The following is a 25,129-nucleotide window of genomic DNA, read 5'->3' on the forward strand; positions in this document are numbered from 1 at the left end:
TTAACTCAAGAGTTTAAATTTTTTTTAAAAATATTTTTTTGTAACAATTTAACAATTATTGAAACCCAATTCAATAGTCGTTCGTGAGGTTTATAAAAAGGAAAGAATTACATCTAGAATTACCAAAGAATGGTCTGAAATAATAATAATAAAAAAATGTAACTTCCCCCTTTTTTTATTTAGTAATTCATAATATGATCTCAAGCAAATCTCTTATTTAGATAAAATATTTGAGTTCTCCTACTGTACATAATTCGGGATGAACTGCTTAATATAGCAAATTTTTACCACAAAAGTATCCTACAAAAAAAAACGAAAGAAATGAAAAAGGTGTTACCTTGAAATTGTCTTTTTTTTATAAGTATAAAATTATAATTTAATTTAATTAAGTTAATTAATGAGCAGAGTTTGAGGATAAATCCCACCAAATAGGTTAGACATAAGGAAAAAAAGATAAGTTTAATTCAAAATTCTTGTTTTTTTTTGTTTTGTTGATCTAGTCTGTAATGGAAAAAAATTAAAAAAAAAGATCAAAAAATTATTTAATTGGATTGAAAAAAAAAATTAAGGCTACATTAACAATTTAAAAAAATGTATTAAAATTTAAAAAAAATAATTAAAATTGTAAAAAATTAATCAAACCTGAATTAAAAAATTATTACGTTTATTATATTGTAATGGAAGTTTTGTATATAAAAAAATAATTAAGAGAATTAAGAAGTTTTTAATAAATAAATCTTTATTAAAATGGAATTTATTTTTTGTTTTATTTTCTCGGCTTTGATAATTTTACTTTAAATTTTATTTAATTAAATTTAATTTAATTTTAAAACTTTTTAAAAAAAAATTAATTAAACTTTTATTAAAATTTTAATTAAAATTAAATTAAATTTTATTTAATTAAAAAAAATAAATTAAATTTATTATTTAACTATTTTTTTAAATTTTAATTGAATTTAATTTAAAATTTAAAATTAAATTAAATTTTAATTAATTAAACACTTTAATTAAATAAACACAAATTAAATTTAAATTAATTAAAATAAATAGAATTTAAATAAAATTTAATTTTTTGATGATCAACGAATAAAACGGATTTTTAAATACATAAATTTTTAAATAGTTGGATGGGAGACTTGAATGGATTTTAGTATGCGACCCGATTTTCATCAAAGTTGAATGGATCGATCCAAGTCTCCAATCCAAGTCTCCCATCCAAGCCTCTCGTTCAACTTTGATGAAAATCGGGTCGCATATTAAAATCCATCAAAGTCTCTTGTTCAACGAGCCGTCCCGCTTGTACAAGAAACTTGGATCAAAAAGGTAAACAAAAAAAAAAGTCCGCGAAAATGAGACGGTCTCAAAAAAATACGCGATTTAAGTCTCCTGTGCTGATCTTCAAGGAACGACAGAGCCAGAAAACTCCCAAAATCCATGGAAAATCAACACAAAGCTGCCTGGATGAAGACAATTCCATATTTGGTCTTATTGACATCCAAACGACACCAAAAATTGACAAACTCTCGTCAACTCCCGGTAAGAATTTTCATGAAATTTACTGAAAATTCGCTTTAATTTTATTTCTTTTTAGTGTCATCCGCAAAAAAGAACCACAGCTTGAACGACGCCTTAAGCGAATCCAGTTTAAATATTTTTGACTCACCTTTCGCTCCAAATGCCGGCAAAAAAAGGTCGTTAGATGAAGTTGTTACGCCTGGATTCCAATCCGGACAAGAGATACGAAGCTCCAAAAAGCTCTTGACCAAAACTCCCATCGCAAGTAGCTCGCCTGCGGTTCCTGTGATACGAAATTCATTTCGCCAAAAACTCGAAGAGACTGAAACTCCCGCAAAAAGTGATTTTCTCCCTGACATCAGCACGGATTTCATTAATTTTGAAGGCAATGAAACGTCGATTTTCACACAAAAAATCATTTCTCGTCTGAAATCGAACGAGTCAATGCACGAGGTTCAGTACAGCCAGAAGACGGGAGCTCATTATGTGCAACGACAACGCGGAATGGTCGTCATAAACGAAGAAAATGTGATAGAAGACGACATCTCGCTGTGTCAAAATTCACAAATTTACACGTCGCAATTCCATCGGGATCTCGAAAAAGTATTTGAGGATTGTGAAAAGTCAATTTTGCAGAATAAAGATGAGTCTTCTGAGGCAGTGAAAGGCATAAGTCGCATCGATTGGGATGAAGATGTCTTTGGAGAGGAAGTTTCCGTTGCTCCAAATTGTGTAGCTCCAAAGACGCCGCAATTGAAACCAATTTCATCGGCAACTTTTAGCTCGATGGGACCTTTTTTCGGTTTGCCGATGAAAGTTAAGAATTTAATAAAGGAATTCAAGGGAATTGATGATTTGTATGGTGAGTTATTTGAATATTTTGCTGAAAAAATAAAAAAAAAATTAAAAATTAAGTCAAAAATAATTATTTTGTTATATTTTGAATTTTTTTTAAAAAAAAAAATTTTTACAATTTTTTTTTTTAATTTTTTTATTTAAATTTTTTTTTTAAATTTTTTAATTATTTTTTAAATTTAATTTTTTTTTAAATTTTAATTAATTTAATTTAATTTTATTTTTTTTTAATTCAAATATTTTAAAATTTTTTTTATTCAAGTTGTTAATTATTAAAAAGGTTTAAAAATTAAAAAATTTATGAAAAAATTTTTAATTTAAAAAAAAAACAAAATTTTATTTAAAAAGGGTTTAATTAAATTAAAAATTTTTTTTAATAAATTTTAAAATTATTTTTAAATTTTTGATAAAATAATAAATTTTAAAAAAAATAAAATTAAATTAAATTCTTCAAATTAAATAAATTTTGGATATAAGTAACTTTTACTGAATCTCAAGTCAAAAAGCTTTAAAATTTTTTTTTTTTTTTTTAAATATTTGAAAAAAAAAAAATAATTTTTTTTAAAATTTATTGATTTTTTGACTTTAAAAACTAAAATTTTAGTCATAATTTCTTCAAACCTGAAAAAAATATTTTTTTTTCTTTTTAGATTGGCAAAAAGAATGTCTCCAACTGCGAAGCGTCCTCCAACGAAGCAACTTAATTTACGCCCTTCCAACGAGCGGCGGCAAAACTTTAGTCGCAGAAATCCTCATGTTACGCGAAATCAAATGTCGCAACAAAAACGTTCTCTTCATCCTCCCCTACGTCTCAATTGTGCAAGAAAAAGTCATGGCTCTGTCCCCATTTGCGGTTCATCTCGATTTTCTCGTTGAGGAATACGCTGCTGGCAAAGGAAATTGTCCCCCAAAACGACGTCGTACTAAACGCTCAATTTTCATCGCAACAATCGAAAAAGGCTTGGCTCTGCTCGACTCGCTAATTGCTGAAAATCGCATCAGCGAAATTGGATTAATTGTCGTCGATGAGTTGCATTTATTGGGAGAGACAGGCCGAGGAGGAACTCTTGAAATTTTGCTGACAAAAGCGATGCTCGTCGATAAAAATGTGCAAATTGTCGGAATGAGTGCCACAATCGGAAATATCAATGAAGTTGCGGAATTTTTAAATGCTGATGTCTATACTCGAGACTTTCGCCCGGTTGAGTTGAAGGAATTTGTGAAAATCGGCAGTGAAATTGTCGGAATTAATCCCATGGCAGCAGTTATTGATGAAGCGTTTTTTCCTGCGAGGACTGTGGATTACGGTTACAGCTCTGAAGCGAATAAAATGGACCCGGATCACATTGCCGGGTTAGTTCAGGAGACAATTCCCGATGAATCTTGCTTAATTTTTTGTGCAACAAAGGCAAATTGTGAAAATGTTGCGTTGCTCCTTTGTAAAATGTTGACGACAGACATAAACTTTCATCGACATGACGAAAAAATGGAATTATTAAAGCAAATTGAAGCTGATGTCGGTACAATTTGTCCAATTTTGCGACAAACAATCCCTTATGGAGTCGCATATCATCATTCAGGTCTCACATCTGACGAAAGAAAACACATCGAAGACGCTTTTCGGATCGGAATTTTGTGTGTAATTTGTTGTACGTCAACTTTAGCAGCGGGAGTGAATTTGCCAGCAAAGAGAGTCATCCTCAGATCGCCTTATGTGGGTCGAAATTTCCTAACTTTGAGCAAATATAAGCAAATGTCGGGCAGAGCGGGGCGTTCGGGACACACAGATTCCGGAGAAAGTATTTTAATTTGCGCCCAAAAGGATTTACAAAGCGTTAAAGAGCTTCTTTTCTCTCCCATGGACGAAGCAAAGAGCAGTTTAGCGATCGACGAGACTTTTGGCTTGCAATCCTTCGTTTTGAGTGCCATAGAGCTCGGTTTGGCAAACACTCGGGACGATTTGCAAAAAATTGCGACAAAAACGTTGCTTTTTCTGCAAGCAACGCGCTTGAATATCAATGTCAAACAAAAAATCGACAAAATTATCGCCGATTTGTACAAAACGAACGCCATTAAATTAAAATCCGAGCAAAATGGGTCGTATATTATCCAAAGAAATTGCAGTGTGATCGTTGAAACGACGCAAAATCCCTTTAACGACACAAAAATTGCTAAATCGACATCGCGGTGCATCAAAGGAAAAGCTCCGTTGGAAGTTAGTGTTCAGGGAAAGGCTGCCATCAAAGCTTGCATCACTCTGGAAAAGGCAAATATCCTTTTTGCTGATCTAAAAAAGGCCTCAAAACATTTAGTCATGAATTATTTGCATCTTTTGTACCTGGCAACGCCTTATGACACGGCAAACCAAACAAATCCCGATCCAAATGCTTATTACGAGGCTTTTAATAAGCTAAATAACGACGAACGCGAAACCGCCAAAGTAATTGGCTTGACAGAAGCGAGGGCGCGTCAAATTTTGCAGCGAAAATCGTTTGATGCGGAAACGCAGCGCACTCTAAATCGGTTTTTCATCACTTTAGTGCTCTATGATTTGTGGAACGGGAAAAGTGTGCATCAAACGCATCTCAAATACAAATTGGGACGAGGATTGGTGCAAAGTCTCATGCAAAATGCCGCTACTCAGGCTTCGAGTGTGTTGAGGTTTTGCGAGGAAATTGAGGAATTTTGGCATTTTAAGCAGTTGTTTGACGTTTTGGCGAAACGCATTGGATATTGTTGCTCGGCAGAATTATTGCCATTGATGGAGTTGCCATCAGTGAAAATTGGGAGGGCGAAACAAATGTTTAATGCGGGTTACAAGACGATCGAACATGTTGCCTCTGCGGTGCCTAATGAGCTTGTACAGAATATTGAACATATGAGTTTTAAACTTGCGAAGCAGTTGGTTGCGGCGGCGAAGGTAATTTTTTTGAGATTTTTTATTAATTTAAAGTTTAATTATTTTTTTATTATTTAATATTTATTATTTTTTTTTAATTTTTTAATTTTTTTAAATTTTTTCAAATTAATTTTCATATTTTATTTTATTAAATTTACACAGTTCGATTTTTTTTTATAAATTTTTTTGTTTATTTAATTAATTATTATTATTATGTTTTGTGAAATTAATTATTTACTTTAATTTTTTTTTTCAATTAATTTTTATAAATTATTTTTTTTTATTATTTTTTTTTTTTTTTTAATTTTTTTAATTTTTTTTTAATTTAAGCGATTTTAAATTTAATTTAATTTTCTTATTAATATTTTTAAAAATTGATTAATTAATTTTAAATTATTTTTTAATAAATTTTAGATTTTTTTATTTAATTTTTTAAAGTAAGAATATTTGTCCCAAAATTTTTTTTTTTTCAAATTTTTTAGAATTAATTTAATTATAATTTTTAATATTAAATAAACAATCAGTTTTATAATTTTTTTATTATTTTAAAATTTAAAGTAATTAATTTATTAATTTAGGTAATTTTTATTTTTTTTTGTTTTTCAATCATAATATTTAATTAAAACATAAGAAAAAATGACAATGAATTTTCTGTAGGTCTTTTTTAGTTTTTAGAAATTTTATAAATGTTAAAAACTACTTCTGTACAACACTAAAAAGTGATGAAATGCACAAAAAATTTTCCCCATATAAGAGTTCAAAATTATAACGAAAAAAAAAACGATAAATTCAAATTTAAACCGAATCCCAGTGCAAATTTCAAAAATCTAATGATGCAGAAATATTTGTCTCGTCAAGACGCACAACATTGCCATACATCACTTTTACCCTACGGTTCTCTAAAATGGACAAATGACAAAAAGGCGGTAAAAAAAAAAATTAAAGAAAAAAAAATAATTCAAGCAGAAAAGAAAATTCAGTTATTTTGATAGATAAAATTTATTTAAAAAATTTTCATAAAAATTCTTGAAAAATTAAAAAATTAAAAAAGTGTGCATACATGAGTTTTTGACAAACTTGATGATTTTTTTTTATTTTATTTTTTTTTTTAATTTTTATCGAACTTAGTATAATTTTTAATTTTATTGTCAATTTTAAATAATTTATTTTTATTTTTTTATATTAAATTTTTTTAAAATTGTTTAATTAATTTCAACTTAAACCCTTAATTTTATTTAAAAAAATTTTAACCATATAATTTATGGTTTCTTTTTATGTTTTCTTTTTTTAATATTTTTCAGGCAGTCTTATTGGAAAAAGTCGAAAACCTGCGAGGCGAAATGCAAGAAGTGATGGAAAATCTAAAATAAAAATAAAATTTCTTGTTAACTAGTTTTTAATTTATGACAATGACCTCTTTTATTAAAAATAAATAAAAAATTCTTAAACAGGAAAGATAAAACGGGCAACCTGTTACCATTTAGAGAGACACAAATTTAGTGCATTACACCTACTTTACTTTACTCACTTGCATCGACTCGACAATTAAACCGGTCTCACGAACTTCACGAAAGAAAGAAAGAAATTGGTGATAAATTCAAAAATAAACAAACTTCTATCAATGAACCTACGCGCAGTCAGTGTTATAATTCTCGTCACGATCGTATAACAGCACCCAACAACTGAACTCCGAAAGTAACAAAAAAAAATCCAAATGAACGACGAAACATGAATGAACTTCTAATTTTACCTCCACAGACACGGAAAACAACAACACAAAAGAGATATTGTAAAAATACTAAATGAATTAACTTTGCCGAACAGTTACAGTAACTTCGACGTGCACGAGCAAAAATCAGAGAAAACTGTACAAAAGTTACAACTACAACTTCATACGGCGATTCATTCATCACTCGGCAGTTGAAAAAAGTCTCCGTTCCACAAATTTCACGCAACTTTGGCTTCAATTTTTGAACATTTTTCATCCGATGGGGCAAAGTCGCTACTAATTTCGTGTACCTCGTTTATTTATGGTTTTAGTTTAGTGCAAACATCGTGTGGAAACGGTCATGTCGTTCTGAAAAAAAAAATTATTTATATATACGGGATACATTTATCTGCAAGTTGCTGCTTTGAAAAAGCGAAAAACTGTTAACCGATATTTGAACTGCCACGAGTTACGCAAAATTACACTCATTACCGATCAAATTGAAAAACTTCGGGAAATTTTAAGTGAATTTAATAAAAAAAGGTGTGCATGCCTTTGAGTCATATCGTGGGTCGCAAACCACACACTTACTTATCAACAACTGAAAAAAAAAATAAAAAAAAAATTCAATTAAAAAAATAAATAATGCAAAAATCATAAAACGAAGATAAAATAATCTTAAAAGGTGAATAATGAAAAAAAAAATAAATAAAGTGACCTGTATAAAAAAAAATTATTGCATGTCGTTGCACACACACAATTTTCGAATGAATTCAAACGCTTTAATAAGATTAAAGTGTAACTAAGAAAAAAAAATTTAAATAAATATGCTGAAAAAAAACAAAAAAAGAAAAGAAGAAGGGTTTTACATACAATAAAATAATAATAAGCGATTGAACACAACAAAAAATGTAACAACACAATATCTGAGCTAAGAAAAATAACACACAAACGTTACTTACGTGTATCATTCTCACCGCGCGCCGTGGATATAATTGTGCCTACATAGAAAAAAAAACCGCTTTTATGAGAAAGAGAAGATGTAGCAAGCGAAAACCAGTTACTTGTTTCATTTTTATTTTTTTTTATTTATATACTACTTTTTGAAACGAGAAGATATTGATGCCCTGCAACTTTTCATTTTTTTTTTAAATTTTTTTTTACACGTAAATTGTTCGAGAATTCAGTGTCAAGTCGAAAAATTTCGATTTTTTCAAACACTTGAACAAATAAAAAATAATTTAAAAAAAATTAAAATATTTGAAAAATTCAAATTTAAAGATGAAGAATATTTTTGCACGCACAGGTGATCATTTTCTACCTGAAATATTCTCAAATTTCTTTCAAAAAAATGGGACGTGTTACAGTAAATTATCAAAAAATAATCTGAAAATAATATTTACTTACTTACGAAACTATTTGCTGATAGCATCGTTTAAATTTAAAATTAGAACTCCCATTTTTTTCGTGCATTAGTGAAGTGTTATTATTTTTTTTTAGGTCAAACACGTTACTTTAATACTTTATATATACTAAAACGATTTCTTAAAAGAAGGTGTTTAACGTTATTTTTAACGTTACTGAATTTTGCTTAGTTACAGAATAAATATTTAAGTTGCTTAATTTTAACTTATCTCAATTGTTGGCTCAATTGATAAGACAAAAAAAAATTTATTAAAAAAATTATTTTTCAACCCTTGTTTTTTTATTTTTTACAACATATGTCATCCGTTCTTTTAAAATATTTTTTTTTACAAATTTATTGAAAACCCGTACTTTATGGTACGATAATCAGAGCAGGTGTTCCATAGAGTTCGCATAATTAGAAAAAAAAAATATAAAATAAAAATAAGGAAATGAGGTGACATGCATTCTAAGTTAATATTTCATAGTGTTTCAGTACATATATGACTATTTAAAGACATTTCAAACAAAACAAGTAAAGCATGTTACGTGACCACACTTTGTGCGACGCAGTTTTGAGCTATTTATGATTGTTTTCACAGTAATTATGGCTGAAGCCAAGCTGAAGCAAGAAAGAAAAATGTTTCATGGTAGAGAAATGGGGTTTGAAATATTAATTGGGACATGTTTTTGTTAATTATTTATGTTAATGATATAATACAAAAATATATATTAAAAAATAATTAAATTTTTTATTGAATTAAAAATATTTTTTATTATTTTAAAAAATATAATATAATATTTTTATAAAATATATATATTTTTAGTGAAAATTAACAAAAAAAAAATTTTTTTAATTTTTAAATAAAAATTTAATAATATAATTTTATAATAAGCTTAAATAAAATCATAAGTTTTATTATTTAATTTAATTTTTTAAACAAAAAAAATAATTTTTTATGAATTTTTACTAAAAAAATATATATTTTATTAAAAATAATTTAAGGTATAATAAAAATTAAAATAAATTAGTTATTAAAATAAATAAATTTTTTATTAAACTTATAATAAATATTAATTATTTATATAATTAATAATAATCAATGGAAAAAATATTATTAATTATTAATTTTAACTAATAATAATCATTTTTAAATAAATAAATTTATTTATTTTTATTTTTTTTTTTTGAAAAATTTTTTAAATATTTTTAGTATGTGAAAATATTTTTTTAGACAATATTTTATATGATTTTTAATTTATTTTAAATATAATTTTTATTTTTTTTATACAATTAATTATATAATTAAATTTTTATTTTTATAATATAAGTTACATTTATTTTATAAAATTTATTTATTAATATTAGTTACATTATTTTTATTTTTTTAATATAATAATTTTTTAAATTATTTTTTTTTTAAATGAATATTTATTTGTATTTATTTATTATTATTAAAACATTAATTAAAGAAACTAAATTGAATTTTTTTATTTTAAAAAAAAAAAAAAAATTAAAATAATATGAAACATTTCAACTTTTTGTATTTTCCTACTAAATTTATTCTTTCGCACAACATATATTTAAATAAAAAAATTATCTTCATAAAATTTAAAAAAAATGGCACACACATCATTAAATGAACTAAATATTCATTAACGAAACGTGAGTTCTCAGTTATTAAAAAAATGACAAAAGATTCTCTAAAAAGAACTTTTTTTTCTAACACGACAAGTGTTCGACTTAATTATGGGAAGTTTTGTCAATTAAACTTTTTTTGTACCAACCACACATCAAGATGAGATTAAAATTTAGTTTTTCCTGTATAATTAAAATAAAATAAACTTGTAAAAAAAATTAAACAAAAAACTGATCAAACATCTATTTAAATTACAGTTCAAGATTAACTTTCATTTTCTGCTTAAATTTAACAATAATTACCTTTATTTATTTACTTTGTCAATCATCATGAACTAAAAATAGGCAATTTAATATCGAAACGCCATTATTGGAGCTATAAATAAAATAATAAAAAAAAGTTACAAAAATAAATCAATTATGTACTTACCTTTCGATTTTCAACTTGAGTGGCACGAGTAAATAAATGTTTTATGTTTCTATTGTTAAAAAAGTCTCAAACATGATTTATTTGAAACGTTTTTTTTTATTGACCAGGAAATTTTTTTCTAACTCCTTTAGTTAAATTTCAAACAAAAATGAGATTAGAACGAATTTTGTGTGGGGTGATGACATGGAAATATTTCGCCATTCCCAAAACAAGAATAATTTATTTAATGATTAAACATTCAATGAATCGAGACGATGAACATGTGTCGATTTGCAGAAATATTTCAAAAAACTACCTTCACCTTGCCCATTCGTTTACTTAAAAAATCGTCATAAACGTGTTCATTTCATTAATTTCCTTTGATTATGTATTTTTATTAATCCAATGATGAACATCACATGTGTTGTTCTTGTGTTATTGACTGAATGACGGACACCGTTTCCGGCGAATAATAAACTTCTTTACAACTCGTTACCTGTAACTCGATCGTAGATCATGCGAGACAGCAAAGATTCTTAAAAATCCAGCTTTAAACGAGAACAAAGCTCATTTTATTACGACACACGGCTTTGTTTATTCAAATTTGGCACGTTCTGTGGTTAAACGAACATCTAACGCCTAAAAAAATTTAAAAAAAATCCTATAGAATTTTCGTGCAATGATATTCCAAAAATTAAAGATCAAGAAAAAAAGGTGTGAGACCTACCATAAAATTAATTTGTTGTTAAGTAACATGTTCAAGGACGCCTAAACTTAGAAGAAACCAGAAGATCTGGATTACAATATAATTATTTCGCAAGACAAAACAAGTAATATTATTACAAAAGTTCATGTACTTGGTATAATTGTTGTAAAAATCAACTAAAGACACTGCGAAATGGCATCATCATCATCATCATCATTTATTATTATTCTTATTTCGACTTCCCATCGTTGGAGTTTCAATAAACGCTTTGCGTGAATGCAGTCATCCATTCCTCCGAGTGTTTACCAAGTTCTCGTGTAAAAGTGTTGCCGCTTCAATAGATGCACTTTTTTCATCATCATCATTATATATTATTTATTGATGAAAGAGTAAACGATTAAATCAACACAGATGTGAAATAAATAACGGCGGCGGTCGGTTGATTTGTGTGAAAAGTACTTACTCTGGAAAGAGAAAATAAATGAAGTTTATGCGATGAAATTATGTAAATTTATGTAGCTTAATAGTTTTCTAAAAAAATAAATCAAAAGAAGAAAATTAATCAAATATTAAATAAATTTAATTGAGGCAAATTTTTATTTATTTTTCTCAAAAAAAATAAAATAAAATAAAATAAATACCTAATTTAGTACAAAATTAAAGAAAAATTTTATTTTGCCTAAAATTTATTTTTTTAAATTTAATTAATTTTTTATTTAATATCTACAAATTTTAATAAATATTAAAAAAAAAATTCTTAAATTTAAAAAATTTCGTCTAAAATTTTACTTTGAAAAAAATAAATAAATTTATTTATTTTAAAATATATTTTCAAATTATTTTATTTTTTATTTTTATTATTAAATTAAATTAGTTTTATGAAAAATTAAATTCAGAACATTAAATCAGATAATTAAAAATTAAAATTTAATAAAAAAAATAATTAAATTTAATAATTAAATGTTATACTGCAACTAATTTAAAAACTGAACAATAATGTTTTTAAATTTAAATTAAAAAAAAATAAATTAAATTAAATTTGATTTTAATTAAAATTTTTTTTAATTCAAAAAAAAAATTAATTTCAAAAGTAATTTTCGTTATTTAAAACAGAAAAAATATTTAAAACAGAATAATTAAGCGAAAATATTAAATGCAAAGAAAAAATTTAAATTAAAAAATAATAAAATTAAAAAATAATAAAATTAAAAAATAATAAAAATAATAAAATTTAAAAAAAATAATTATGTATCAAATAATTTAAAAAAATATTCATAAAAAAAATTAAAAATAAATAAATTAAACATACGTAATTTTTTAATTATTATTTTTTCTTTGAATTTATATATTTTGGATCTTTATATTTTTACTGAATTTTTGTTCTCTTAAATATTTTCACAAAATAACTGAATTGTCTTTTCAAATTAAATTTCTTTTAAATTTTGAATTTATTTTTTTTTTGTTCTGAAACGTTCTGAATTGAATTTTTAATTATCAAATGAGATGAGGTCCAAGAGTTAAAAAAATTAAACGGAAAAAATAAAATAAAAATTTTAATGAAAAATAATAATTTTTTTTAAATTTAAAAATAATCTGTGATAAGGAATAAAATTTTAATTTTATTATTTTTTATAATTTATTTATTTTTATTTTATTTTTTAAAAATAATTAATATTTAATTATTAATTTATTTAATTATTTTTTTTCAAAAGCTACTTTAAAAGTTGAATTTTATCTCTTTTCTATTCTCAGAGAAATAAAATAAATAAAAATTCTTAATGAACAAACACTAAAATGCATATAAAAAAACACAAAAAGTTCGTTAGTCACTTCTAACACTTCGACAGTTAGCAAGAAATCGCTAAATATAAAACAAACAAACCCGTTTCTTCAACCTGTTTGATTCTCCAACTTCATTCTAAACATCTAACATTCATCCTAAAACACTTTTTCATATCAAAAACGCTCAAATTACAATTCAAATCAGCTGTTTTCACTAAAATTCTCGTGAAAGCAGTCAAAAAATCACGACTCCCCGAAGGTGATTGTACTGACAAAAAAACAACAAGTAATAAAAACGTTAACATTGTTCAGTGTTTAAATTAATTGCAGTATAAATACATTTTTTTTTGTTAAATTTTTATCCAAGCCCAAGGATGGTACGTGTTTCGTGGTAATTTATTAACATTTTTATAAAGCTCTTTAATCGGTTGTTGAACCTCTGTTGTGATTAAATGTTGAACTTTGTTCCAACCACGTCCTTCAGAAACTGTTAAAGTGAACCTAAATTCACATCCGATTTAAATTTTTGCAAGCAAATCAAAGAATGAACAATAAAAAAAGCATTTAAATGAAATAAAAGTAAACTAAACATGCATGGACTGTTAAACATTATGTAATTTTTCGCCATTCATTCAAATTTAAAAAATTTTTTTTTGAATTTTTTTGTGTGTTAATTACTTGGGCACGAGAATTTCGCTAACACATGATCATAAAATTCGAAAGACACAAAGTAAGAGTCGAGTTGAGTCATTACACACCCATTTAAGGGATCATTAGATTCGATAATTGTGCAAAATAAATAAATAAAGTTGTGAAACGTACATGCACTTTTTGAATTGAATACAATTTTTATCTTTTGTTTGTTTTTTTTTCAGTTCTGTACACATTGACGGCGGAGAAAAAGTCACGATGAGTCATTTGCATCAAACAAGTTCTTCGTGTCGTTCATGAAAGCCATCATACAAAGTGAAAATAATAAGGTCAGTTGCTGACTCAAAGTAGAAAACGACGGATTGACAATCGATACAATAAAAAAATATGAGATTTTTTGCAAGTGCCTGTCTAACAACCGTTACTTTGTAGAAAAAATAAAAAAAAAATAATTTTTATAATTTCCCGCAACAATGGAGAATAACAATAAGAAAATGTCGCCGCCAGAAGACGATTCACGTGCAAAAAAACTCGATAATTTTTTGCAACTTAACGCAACCTCGTTAATCGCATCTCCGCTCGAATTTCCTGACGATCATGCGAAAAATTCGTCGTTGAAACGCAGCATCGAGCCATATTGCACGGTACGAAAGCCCCGAAAACGCATCAGTTTCTCGCCAAACGCTGAACAGACCAGCACGGATATGGGTAACAATCACGGGCAACCAGTTGCTTCGACAGACGACGATGACGACGACGAAGTTTCAGAATTTGAAAATTCTCAAGATTCCACAAATTTATCGCTTTTGAAGGATTTTAGCGATAACGACAGTTGCTTAGACGGAATAATTTTATCAAAAGATGACCCGTCAACACTTTCAGGTCCGGATTATGAAAATTTAGCAACTCCCATGAACGAAGCTGATGATCTCAAATTTGAGGATAATTTTGTGCCGAGCTTGACGAATTATTGCACCGTGAGGCAAAAACCTAAAATCGCGAATCCGCATGATAAAATAATCGCTGCTTATGGAACTATCAAGAGAAAATTAAAAAATCGACGACAATTGACCGAAAATGAGGAAGAACTCTTCAAACGTTTGAGTGCGGTGACGACTTTTGACTGCGACGCCCAAGTGAACGATTATTTGCGGGAACTCGATGCGTATTTGGATGAAATGGACTACACGAGTAGTACGGCGACAACGACATCATCGTCTGTCGATGACTTGCAAACGGCAATTGCGATCTCGAGTTACGCAACAAATTCATTAAAATCGGAAAACGATGGACCGTTTGCGGCTGAAGACAATGAATCGCGCAATAATGAGACGCAGCAACGAGTAGAAAGTGACGCGATGGGCAGTAATTGTAGTTTTAATGGCGAAACAACGAGAAACAATACGAATTTACAAGCAATGGCTAATATGAATAACAATGGCGGAGAACAATTGAAGAAATATGGTAATAATCCGTTTTGCACATTACCGAAACGACAAAAGAAAGTGAGTGATGCACAAGATGCCGCCTCGTGCACGGGGAAAAGTGAAGATGAATTGAATGCAAATTTGAAAGATGAAGACGAGTGTGGGGTTTTTCGCAAAGGGTATTCGATGCGGTTGCCTGCGAGACCTAAGCTGAGTTGGAATGGACCGAATTACGAGAGAAATGGTAAGTTTTATTTAACTTTTTAATTGATTTTTACAAAAAAAAAAAAAAAATTGCCTATGCTTTAAAAATAATTTCGTTCAAAGTAAAATATTTTGAAAAAATATTTTTTAATTATTTAAAAAAATATTTTTAAATTATTTTATACCTCAAAATATTAAAATAGAGCCAAAATTATTTAAAATTTTATGAAAAAATTTTATTTATTTTTTTTTTCCATTTTTTAAGAGGAAAAAAAATAATTTTTCATCTTTTTTGGAATATTAAAAAAATATATAAAAATTAAAGTTATTTTTTGTAATTAAAAATTATTCATTTTTTTGCATGTAATTTATTATTTTAAAAAAATATATACCTAATATATAAAAAAAAATTAATTAAAAAAAATTTCGATTTTAAAAAACATCAAAATTAAAATGGATTTTATTAAATTTCTTAAGATTTAAATACTTTTTACTTAATTTTTTTTTTAAATAATAAAAAATAATTAAAAAGAAAAAAAAATAAAATTAAGAGAAAAATTTTAAATTTTTGAAACCCAATATGATTATTATTGAATTATTTTTTTTAATTTTTTTTTAAATAATTTTAATAAATAGAAAAGTTAATTTATTTAATTAATTAATTTAAAATAATATTTTTTTAAAAAAATATTTAAATTTATTTTCTTAATAATTTTAGCAATTTTTTTTAAATTTTTTGAACACAAATTAAAAAAAAAATAAAATTTTTTTGGTTTTATTTATAAAAAGATCTTCTAAAAGGCTAAAAAAATATTTTTTATTTATAAATATTTTTAACCTTATAATTTTTTATTTTTCAATAAATTTAAAAGGAATAACAAAAAATAAATTGAAATTAATAAAATAAATAAAATTAAAATAATATATTTATTATTAAAATAATGAAATTAAAATTAAATTAATAATTATTCATAATTTAAAAAAAAGTTAAAATTTTATAAATAAAAAACTTTATAAAAAAAATCACGTTAAAAGCAAAAAAAAAAAATCTCATCACTTAAAAACATTTCTAATGACAACCACTTTTTATGCAATAAAAAATAATTGTGTTTCATCATTGCATGCAACTCTTTTATATTATTTTGCAAAACTAATAAAAAAAATAGTAAGTTGCATAGAAATCGTTACCTTATACTCATAAAATGTTGGAAAGCTACAGTTTATTACGAGCAGTGCAAAAATCACACACGATCTCATCTGTGAATGAATGGAAGGAAATATCTGTGTTACTAGGTCTAGTTTATATTCTTGAATCAAACATGATAATTATTTTATAGTTACGTTGCGATATTGAACTACTTTTCGCGAAACCAATTAAGAAGAAAGGTTGCACTTAGTTAACAAATTTTTCGAATCCTTGTAATTTTATTTTTTAATGGTTTAATTGATACACAAAGATTTTGCAAAAAGAGACCGTCAAAAAAGCCGAGAATACGTTTTAATAATTTATGTACATGTGCTAATTATTTTTAATAATATTTACAACTTTACAAAAAAAAATAGCTATTCAAAGTTTATTTCAATGAGAATTGCAAGTTGTTTGCCCGAACGCGACTCTAATGATTACATAAAACGGTCGAACTTGAACTCGAAAATTGTTTATAAATAAAATTTTGTGTGTAGATTTATACAGTTACGAGTTTTTAATGAAGTTTTTGATAAAATACCGTTTCAAAAAAAAATATCAAATCTGATGAAGTTACTGTTTTTGGCAATTCAAAGCAACCAGAATATATTTTAATATTTAATGAACAAACAACGCCTTTGTTTTTTTTGTATTTTAATTCAGTTCTGAATGAAATTTCTAGTTAGTAGCCATGAATGTAGCGAGGCATGAATATATTTGGACATGCAACACCTACTTCAAGTACATTTCTGATGACAAACAAAGTGAATAAATTTTAATGGTCTGCTAAGAAATGAACGTTATGAGGTATTTTTTCTCTTCTTTTGTCGACCAAGAAGAAAACTATAAAAAGAGCTATCTTTACGGCGCGAAATATAAAACGTACGGAGAAACATTTACAAGTCATCGCAGACACATTTCTTACTTTTTTACTGACTTTTGGTCAGTGACGGATTTATATTTTTTTAGTTTTTTCAAAAATATTGCTTTATTTGGATTAAAAAATATTTTAAAAAAAATAATAAAAATAAATTAATTAAAAAAAAAAATAAATTAAAAATTATTTTTTTCTTAAAAAAGGCTCAAGTTATGGTTTTTTTCAAAAAATTCTTGAAATTAAATTAAATTAAAAAAAAAATTTTTAATTTGAAATTAATCATAATAATTAAAATAATATTTTTTTTTAAATATTAAAATTTTTAAATTAAAAAAAATAAATTTATTTATTTTAAAATAAATTAAAATAATTAAATACTTTCAATATTTAAAAAATAATAATTTTAAATTTTTATTAAAAAAAAATAAATTAAAAAAAAAATAAAAAAAATTAATTAATTAAAATTAATTTAAAAAAATTTTTTGAAAAATTAACAAAATAAATTTTAAGCCTAAAAATTATTATTATTTTTTTTTTTTTTTTGAAAAAAATTCCTTCCTTATAATAGATACGTCACTGTTCACGACAAATATCGACAAATCAGCAAATAACTCACCTGCCATTATAATCTACTATAATTCCATTTGTGCACATGTCTCGAAGAAACTACAAAAAGTAGGAAAGTAGTGTGACATAATGGTAATAATCATATGTGATAATCGATTTTCGCATCAAATGGTGCCGTAAATAAATAGAGCTTGAACTATTTAACTTTTTTTCGAGCGTTTTCGTGGATGAACTTACCTTAGAAGTTGCTTTTATTGTTGTTTGTGTACCTATTTTTATTACCTTTGCCGTCATTATCTGCTTTTAACATGGACTCGTCAATGTCATTTACTTTTGTTCTTTGCGCCATTCGCTTGATGCGTCATTCCAGGACATGATTTACATAAATTACGGCACTTTAATTGTCGAATTGTATGACAAAGAATAATGTTGCGCTATCTAACTGACAAAATCGTTGATAGCGTGGAAGCAGTTAACGCCTGGTATGTTTGTTTAAGAGTTGTTTTGTGAGGAAATTGGACAAAATTTTATTATTTTGAGAAATTTTCATCAAATTTCATTTATTTGTAAAATTTCCTTTTATTTTTTTTTTTTAATTTTTAAAAATTAAATTTCGATGTAAATTAAAGTTATAAGAAATTATCTTTTTTTAAGGAAAAAATAAAAAAAAATTAAATAAATACCTAATTAATTAATTAATTTTAAATAAATAATAAAAATTTGATTTTATTAAAATTAAATATTAAAAAAAAAAAAAAAAAATTAGAAATAATTTTTTAAATAAACTAAATTTAATATAAAATTATTAATTATTTTAAATTATATTTTTTTTATTTTCAAATTTTAATATAATTTAAATTTAATTAATTTTTTATTAATTACCAAAAAATTAATTTTGAAAAATTAAATTAAATAAATTTAAATTAATATTGTTTTTTTTATTTTTTAAAAATATTTTTTAAATTTTATTCTTAAATAAAAAAAAAAAATAATTCTTGTAAAAATAAAAATACATACAAAAAATATTAGAAGTTAATTTTCTCATAAAATTATTTATATTTAAGCAACAAATCAATATTTAATGTACATTTGGAGTGAATTCAAGTTTTGATGAGCAATTAAACTAAAAATACTCAACGGTCTCGTTAACGCAACATTTTAAATTGATTTTAATGAAACGAAATGGCAAAGATCAATTTAATTAATGAAAATTCCGCATGATTGAAATGTTTTTATTTATTTTCGTTGCAGAAGCCGCTGTCCAACCAAATCAACGTCCTCAACGAAATTTATCGTGGTTGCGAAAATCCATGCGAAAAACAAGTCCAATTTACATTCCCGACCAAGAAAATGCTCCTTCGCACGAAACTTTCGATTATCCGCTCGGTGTTCCGAATCAAAGCGCATCACTGACTGCCGTCGAAAACGAACAACCCGCAGCAGAAGAAACTGCATCGACGAGTGCATTGACGAGTGAAAATCTCTTGCAGCGTGACGCCGAAAGGGAATCTTCGCTCGACGATGAATTTCACTCGTTCAACACGACAGTTTATTACGACGCCAACAGTTGTCACAACAGTATTCCATCGCAAACGGCTCACATCACGTCGACGACGTCTCTTGGCACGCAAGTTCCGGCGCCAATTCATCCGGAGCTGAGGCAGGATGACATTTTGAGTGTTTTGAGTTGCAGTGATCCAGATTCGCCAAGTCGCCCGCGACAATTGGGACGTCGATCGGATCCAATTATGCCGAGAATTGCCTCGATTAATGTCGCAACGAGCGAAAATGCGTCACGGAATGCTAATGAGAGACATGTTTCGATACAAAATAGGCCGCAATTGGCGATTCCCGCGACAAATAGTCATTCTGTGCCAAGTAGCTTAGGAACGTCACGCAATGCTAGTCCAATATCCCTTGTTTCGAGTACAGCATCGAGCTCGATAACGCTCGCGACAGTTGATAGTCACAATCACAGGTAAGAATTTTCCTTTGCATTACGCAAGAATCGTTGTCAAGGCGATCAAATAACCATAAACAAACATTCTTGAGCCTTTTCGTTGTAGAAAAATATTTTTTTTTGTTTCATAATCCTTTGAAAATGCATTTTGAACATTTTCTTTTGTTCTTCGGAAGGTCTGAAATTAAAAAAAAAATTAAAAATTTTAATTTTTCAAAAATTTTTTCTTACAGATCTCGCACCCGTCGTCCCGAACTATCGCGAAATCCGCAAAACACACGCCCAATACCCACAATTTCAGCAGCAACTGGTGCATCTTCCCTTGACCATGATGACTCGGATGACCCTGAAACGTGCAACAGCACGAATAGCACAAAGCACAAATGGCCCTATGGAATTTGTCGAACATTGGCGACGAGTTGTTGCACAATTGGGCTCTTTAACATCTCGAGATTCAGTATTTTTAGCATACATTTTGGAGGTAAATTTAATTTTTTTTTGTGAAAATTATTTTTCTTATGAGTTTTTTTTTGTAGCGAATTTTATTGTTCAATTCCTGATATTGTCTTTCTTGATCGGTGTTCCGATGTTGTGGTTGCAAATGTGTTTGGGAGCAAAAATAGGCGGAAGTCCCATCGGCATGTGGCATATTAGTCCGATTTGTAAGGGAATTGGAATTGCTTTGCTCATTGCGCATGGGGTGAGTTTTATTTTTCATAAAAATCTTTAATTGAAGAAAAAAATAAAAATCAAAATTGAAGAAAAAAATTAATTAAAATTCGTTAAAAACAATTTAAAATAATTTTAAAATTTAATTCATAAAATAAAAAATATAAAAAATTATAAAAAATAAAAAAAAATAATTTAAAAAATTCAAATAATTATATTCACAATTTTATTTAAATAAAAATTCAATTAAAAAAAATAGAAAAAAAATAATAAAATTCAAAAATTTAAATTTTTAAGACTCATAAAAAAATAATTAAAAAAATTATTTTATTAATTAAAAAAAAAATAATTAAACTCAAAAAAATTCGTAAACATTTAATTAATTTTTTTTTAATTAAAAAAAAAATAATAAAAAAATTCAACTTTTTAAAATTCAATAATATTTTTTTAATTAAAAAAATTAATTTAAAAATTTAATTTATGAAAATTCGTAAAAGTTAAAAAATAATTTAAAAATTTAATTAAAAAAAAAATCGTAAAAATTCAAATAATTTTTTTTTTTATTTTAACAAATAATAATTTGAAAATTAAAAAATAATTTAATTTATTTTATTTAAAAATTGTAAAAATTCAATTAAAAAAGAAATAAAAAAAAAATTTTAAAAAATATATAAAAATTTAATTTTAAAAATTTTATTCAAAAAACAAAAATCTTAAAAAAAATTATTTTTTTTAAATTAAAAAAAAATTTTTTTGAGACGAAATTTTAATTCTTTATTTTTTTAAATTAAATATACGAAAATTTTTGATGAATTTTTTTTTTAATTTTTTTACATTGACTTTTTGAACAAAAAAACCCAAAATAAATTAATTTCTGACAAAAAATTAACAATTTTAATTTATTTTCAGATCACAACTTTATATTCCGCCATATCCCTCGGATGGGTCTTAATGTACTTGCGAGATACGTTCATCTCTCGTGGCGATCAATACGAATGGCAAAAATATTTCGAACTCTATCGTGGTCCAAGTAACTCCAATAATTCAGTTAAATTAGCGGAAACTGTCGCAGATTACTTTAACGGAGTAATTTTGCAACGTTTGCATCTCGGGCAGGGACGAGGAGGCGGAATTGGCATGGGAAATGTTCGATTTCACGTGAGTTTTTGAAAAAAATTTTATAAAAAAATTTAAAATTAATTTTTTTTCTTTGAAATTTTCAGTTGGCTTTCAATTTAGCAATAATTTGGTTGTTAATTTTCTTCATCTTGTGTCGCGGAATCAAATCTTACGGAAGATTTATCATAATTTTATCAATTGTACCGATAATTGGACTGATTGCTGTTTCTTCTGGCGTGTTGAGTGTTGTGAATTTCGATAGTATTCAGGTAAAAAATTAAATTTTCTTTCAAAAAAAATTTTTTAATAATTTTTTTTTTGTACTTTTAGAATATTTTTCCTGCCACAGATTGGCAAGATTTCTTCATTAATTCACGTAGTTGGGTGAGTGCTGCACAAGAAACGTTCCTAACATGGGGTTTACTCGGCGTTTCCGTTTACTCCATTTACTGTAATCCAACAAATGCACGAAATACGCGCAACGAATTACGACGAGATGCGTTTATTGTAGTTTTAATGACGATTTTTGTCCTTATTTTGTCGGCGATGTTCTCGAGTGCTTGTGTTCAAATGTTGCACAGTAGCGGATATTATTATTTTCCGGGATCTTTTGGTAAGTTTTTAAATATTTCACTCTTAAAAATAAAATTAAATCAAAAATTTCACAGAAAATATGGGTTCTTACGTATTTTTGATGCCCACGGATCGTCCTTTGCCATCGCCATTAACGTCGTTTCCCTCAAAATGGCTTACGAGGTACTCGACTGTGTTGGGAGAATCGTTTCGAAAGTTTGGGCATTCATATCCAAAGGAGTCTGGATATCAAGTAAGATTAATTTTAACAAAAAAAAAATTTTTAATTAAATTTTTAATATTTTTTAGGTTCTTCGATTGGTAACAGAGCTCTTGCCATCAACTTTAGCAGCATCCAAAGACTCAATCCCGCCCGTTGTCAGCATGTTAGCTTATCTAACACTTCTTTTGTTCGGATTAGCTCAACTTGCGACGATGTGGAAGCCAATTGCAACCTTATTAGGCGATTCTCCGAGCGGAATTCTTCTTTCTTGTGTCACAGCATTATTTTTGGGCATCCCATTAGCAACTGAATCGGGAATTTCAATTTTGCATTTTCTTGATACCGTTATTGGAGGAGCATGGTGGCTTTTGTAAGTGACTTTTAGCATAAAAAAAATATTTTTTTATTAAAATTTCGTATTTTTTTTAGACTTTTATGGTTTGCACACATAATTGGAGTATTTTTAGTTCGAGGAAGGCCTTACACGAGCGATATTTTGGTCAAAGAATTACATTTATTCGACGGTTTCTCAGCTTTTATCGCGTTTTCGTGGAACGTTTTGTTGCCCGTTGGATTAATGATGCTCTGTATCATCGAATATCGCCTTTCGAACGTTTATGACTTCTTCCATTGGCGCGGAAATAGCTATTGGCCTCTTTGGTCAAGGCAAATTGCGGGAATTATTCAAACTTTGTTCCTTTTAATTGTGCCTGTGACATGTATCGTTCAAATTTATCGATATTTGAGCAAAGGTAAGTTTTGAAAAAAATTTTTTTTAAAATTAAATTTTATTAAAATTTTGATTTTTTTAGGTCCTCCTGACATTCTCGAACGAATTGAGTCACTTTATCGTCCCGTTTTACGTGGCGAACGAAATTTACGACTTCCAATTCATCGATCGCGCCCTCCAAATATGGCACAAAATCCCGTAAATGCTTCTGAAGGTCACACAACGAATCAAGTACTTCAAGTTGATGAACCGCCCAAATATACGCCGCCTCCAAGTTACACAACAGCAACCGGAGCACGCATTGCTAAAATGTTACGTCAAAGTATTCGACGGAGTATGCGACGGTAAGTCATGATTTTCATCAAAATTTTTTCAAAAAATTAATTTTTCTTTAAAATTTTTAGAATTCTTGGCGAATCAAGTCAAAATCGTCGACAACTTCCTCCCATTGAAGGTCCCCCTCCCGAATATGCTGACTCGCAAAATGAACGAAACGCCCTTTCTTGCATCGAAATTGGTCCCCGACCTTTGTACAACAGCTCGACAATGGAACGTCGAAGATCTCTCAACAACAACGTCGCATCAACGGAGCAAACTCCTTCAGTGCATCCACAAGATGTTGCTTTGTTACTTCGCCCGAGTCGATTATTGGCTTTTAATCGAACCATGTCGCTGGGAGACGCCGTCGTCGACAATGTGCTGCGAAATTCAACGCGACGCCATTCACGTTCTGTGGAGAATTTGGTACTAAATGCCGAACAAATCGGCAGATCGAGTCTCATTAACATTCATTTAACTGATGATAGTTCCATTACTAAAGAAGATCATATTAATGAATCATCTGTGATATAAATTATTGTATTTTATTGAGAGAATTTCTGAGAAAAAGTTGAAAAATTGCTTTTTTTGCCTTAGAGATGTCTAAATATTAAAAGATAGATTAGAAAAAAAAAATATATATTTAATTATTTATGAAAAAGGTTTCAAATAAATAGACGAGAATTTGAATAAAAACAAAAAAAAAATTACATTTATTTGATAAATTCTGCATATTACACATAGTTTGTGATTTTATCACAAAATTTAATTATTAAGGCATCTTTGTTCAATTTAACTGGCTAAATTTGGATTTTTTTTTTTTTTTTTTGTATGAAGGTAAGGATTTTTAATTTATTTTTTTTATAAATCATCAAATATAGAATTAAAATTTAATTTAAATTTTTAAATTAAATAAATTTTTTTTTATATTTTTTAAAAATTTTAATGTTTCAATTTTAATAAATATTTAATTTAAAAAAAAAATTGAAAATTTACAAAAAAAAAAAATAAAAAGTAAAAGTTAAAAAAATTTGGAGCAAGATTTGACAAAAATTGCTATGACATAGTTTTTGACATAGTTTTTCTCTTGATTTAGTTTTCAAAACAAAACTATGTCAAAGAAAATTTTTTTTTTCAGTTTTAATTTTTTAGCAGTTTTGAGTTGTAAAATGATTAAAAATGATAAATTAGAGCCCTCTGACAAAAATTTTTTTTTTTCAGTTTTAATTTGTTTTTAAAACAAAACTTTAAATGATTTGGCAGTTTTGAGTTGTAAAATGATTAAAAATGATAAATTAGAGCCCCCTGACAAATTTTTATCCATTTGGAGCAAGATTTGACAAAAATTGCTTTGACACAGTTTTTGACACAGTTTTTGACATAGTTTTTCTCTTGATTTAGTTTTTAAAACAAAACTATGTCAAAGAAAATTTTTTTTTTTCAGTTTTAATTTTTTAGCAGTTTTGAGTTGTAAAATGATTAAAAATGATAAATTAGAGCCCTCTGACAAATTTTTATCCATTTGGAGCAAGATTTGACAAAAATTGCTTTGACATAGTTTTTGACACAGTTTTTGACACAGTTTTTGACATAGTTTTTCTCTTGATTTAGTTTTTAAAACAAAACTATGTCAAAGAAAATTTTTTTTTTCAGTTTTAATTTTTTAGCAGTTTTGAGTTGTAAAATGATTAAAAATGATAAATTAGAG

The 25,129-nt window shown here is 26.7% G+C and overlaps 3 protein-coding genes across 4 annotated transcripts in view; 2 read left to right on the top strand and 1 right to left on the bottom strand.

Annotated features, from left to right (window-relative positions):
* LOC134827201 (endoribonuclease Dcr-2) overlaps window positions 1–25,129 on the bottom strand; it is a 126,987-nt gene that overhangs the window by 90,232 nt on the left and 11,626 nt on the right. The window contains exon 6 of one of the 2 annotated variants that reach the window (XM_063839775.1): window positions 24,165–24,221. The exons of the other annotated variant lie outside the window; for it this stretch is intronic. The gene's annotated coding sequence lies outside the window, so the exon portion shown is untranslated. Of the gene's footprint in view, window positions 1–24,164; window positions 24,222–25,129 lie in introns of those variants that run through there. 2 annotated transcript variants of the gene reach the window in all.
* LOC134837075 (helicase POLQ-like) lies at window positions 1,346–6,703 on the top strand. Its single transcript, XM_063852388.1, has 4 exons — window positions 1,346–1,536; window positions 1,592–2,377; window positions 3,021–5,290; window positions 6,571–6,703. Exons 1-4 carry the CDS (start codon window positions 1,350–1,352, stop codon window positions 6,637–6,639), a joined length of 3,312 nt encoding a protein of 1,103 aa, XP_063708458.1. The 5' UTR covers window positions 1,346–1,349; the 3' UTR covers window positions 6,640–6,703.
* Window positions 13,984–24,090, top strand: LOC134827751 (sodium-dependent transporter bedraggled). The gene is made up of 12 exons (XM_063840545.1): window positions 13,984–15,239; window positions 19,081–19,807; window positions 20,023–20,270; window positions 20,326–20,489; window positions 21,368–21,616; window positions 21,682–21,846; window positions 21,908–22,190; window positions 22,246–22,403; window positions 22,460–22,743; window positions 22,803–23,125; window positions 23,186–23,447; window positions 23,508–24,090. Exons 1-12 carry the CDS (start codon window positions 14,042–14,044, stop codon window positions 23,953–23,955), a joined length of 4,509 nt encoding a protein of 1,502 aa, XP_063696615.1. The 5' UTR covers window positions 13,984–14,041; the 3' UTR covers window positions 23,956–24,090.

The sequence above is a fragment of the Culicoides brevitarsis genome, chromosome 1 (assembly GCF_036172545.1).
Source record: "Culicoides brevitarsis isolate CSIRO-B50_1 chromosome 1, AGI_CSIRO_Cbre_v1, whole genome shotgun sequence".
Classification (NCBI taxonomy): Eukaryota; Metazoa; Arthropoda; class Insecta; order Diptera; family Ceratopogonidae; genus Culicoides; species Culicoides brevitarsis.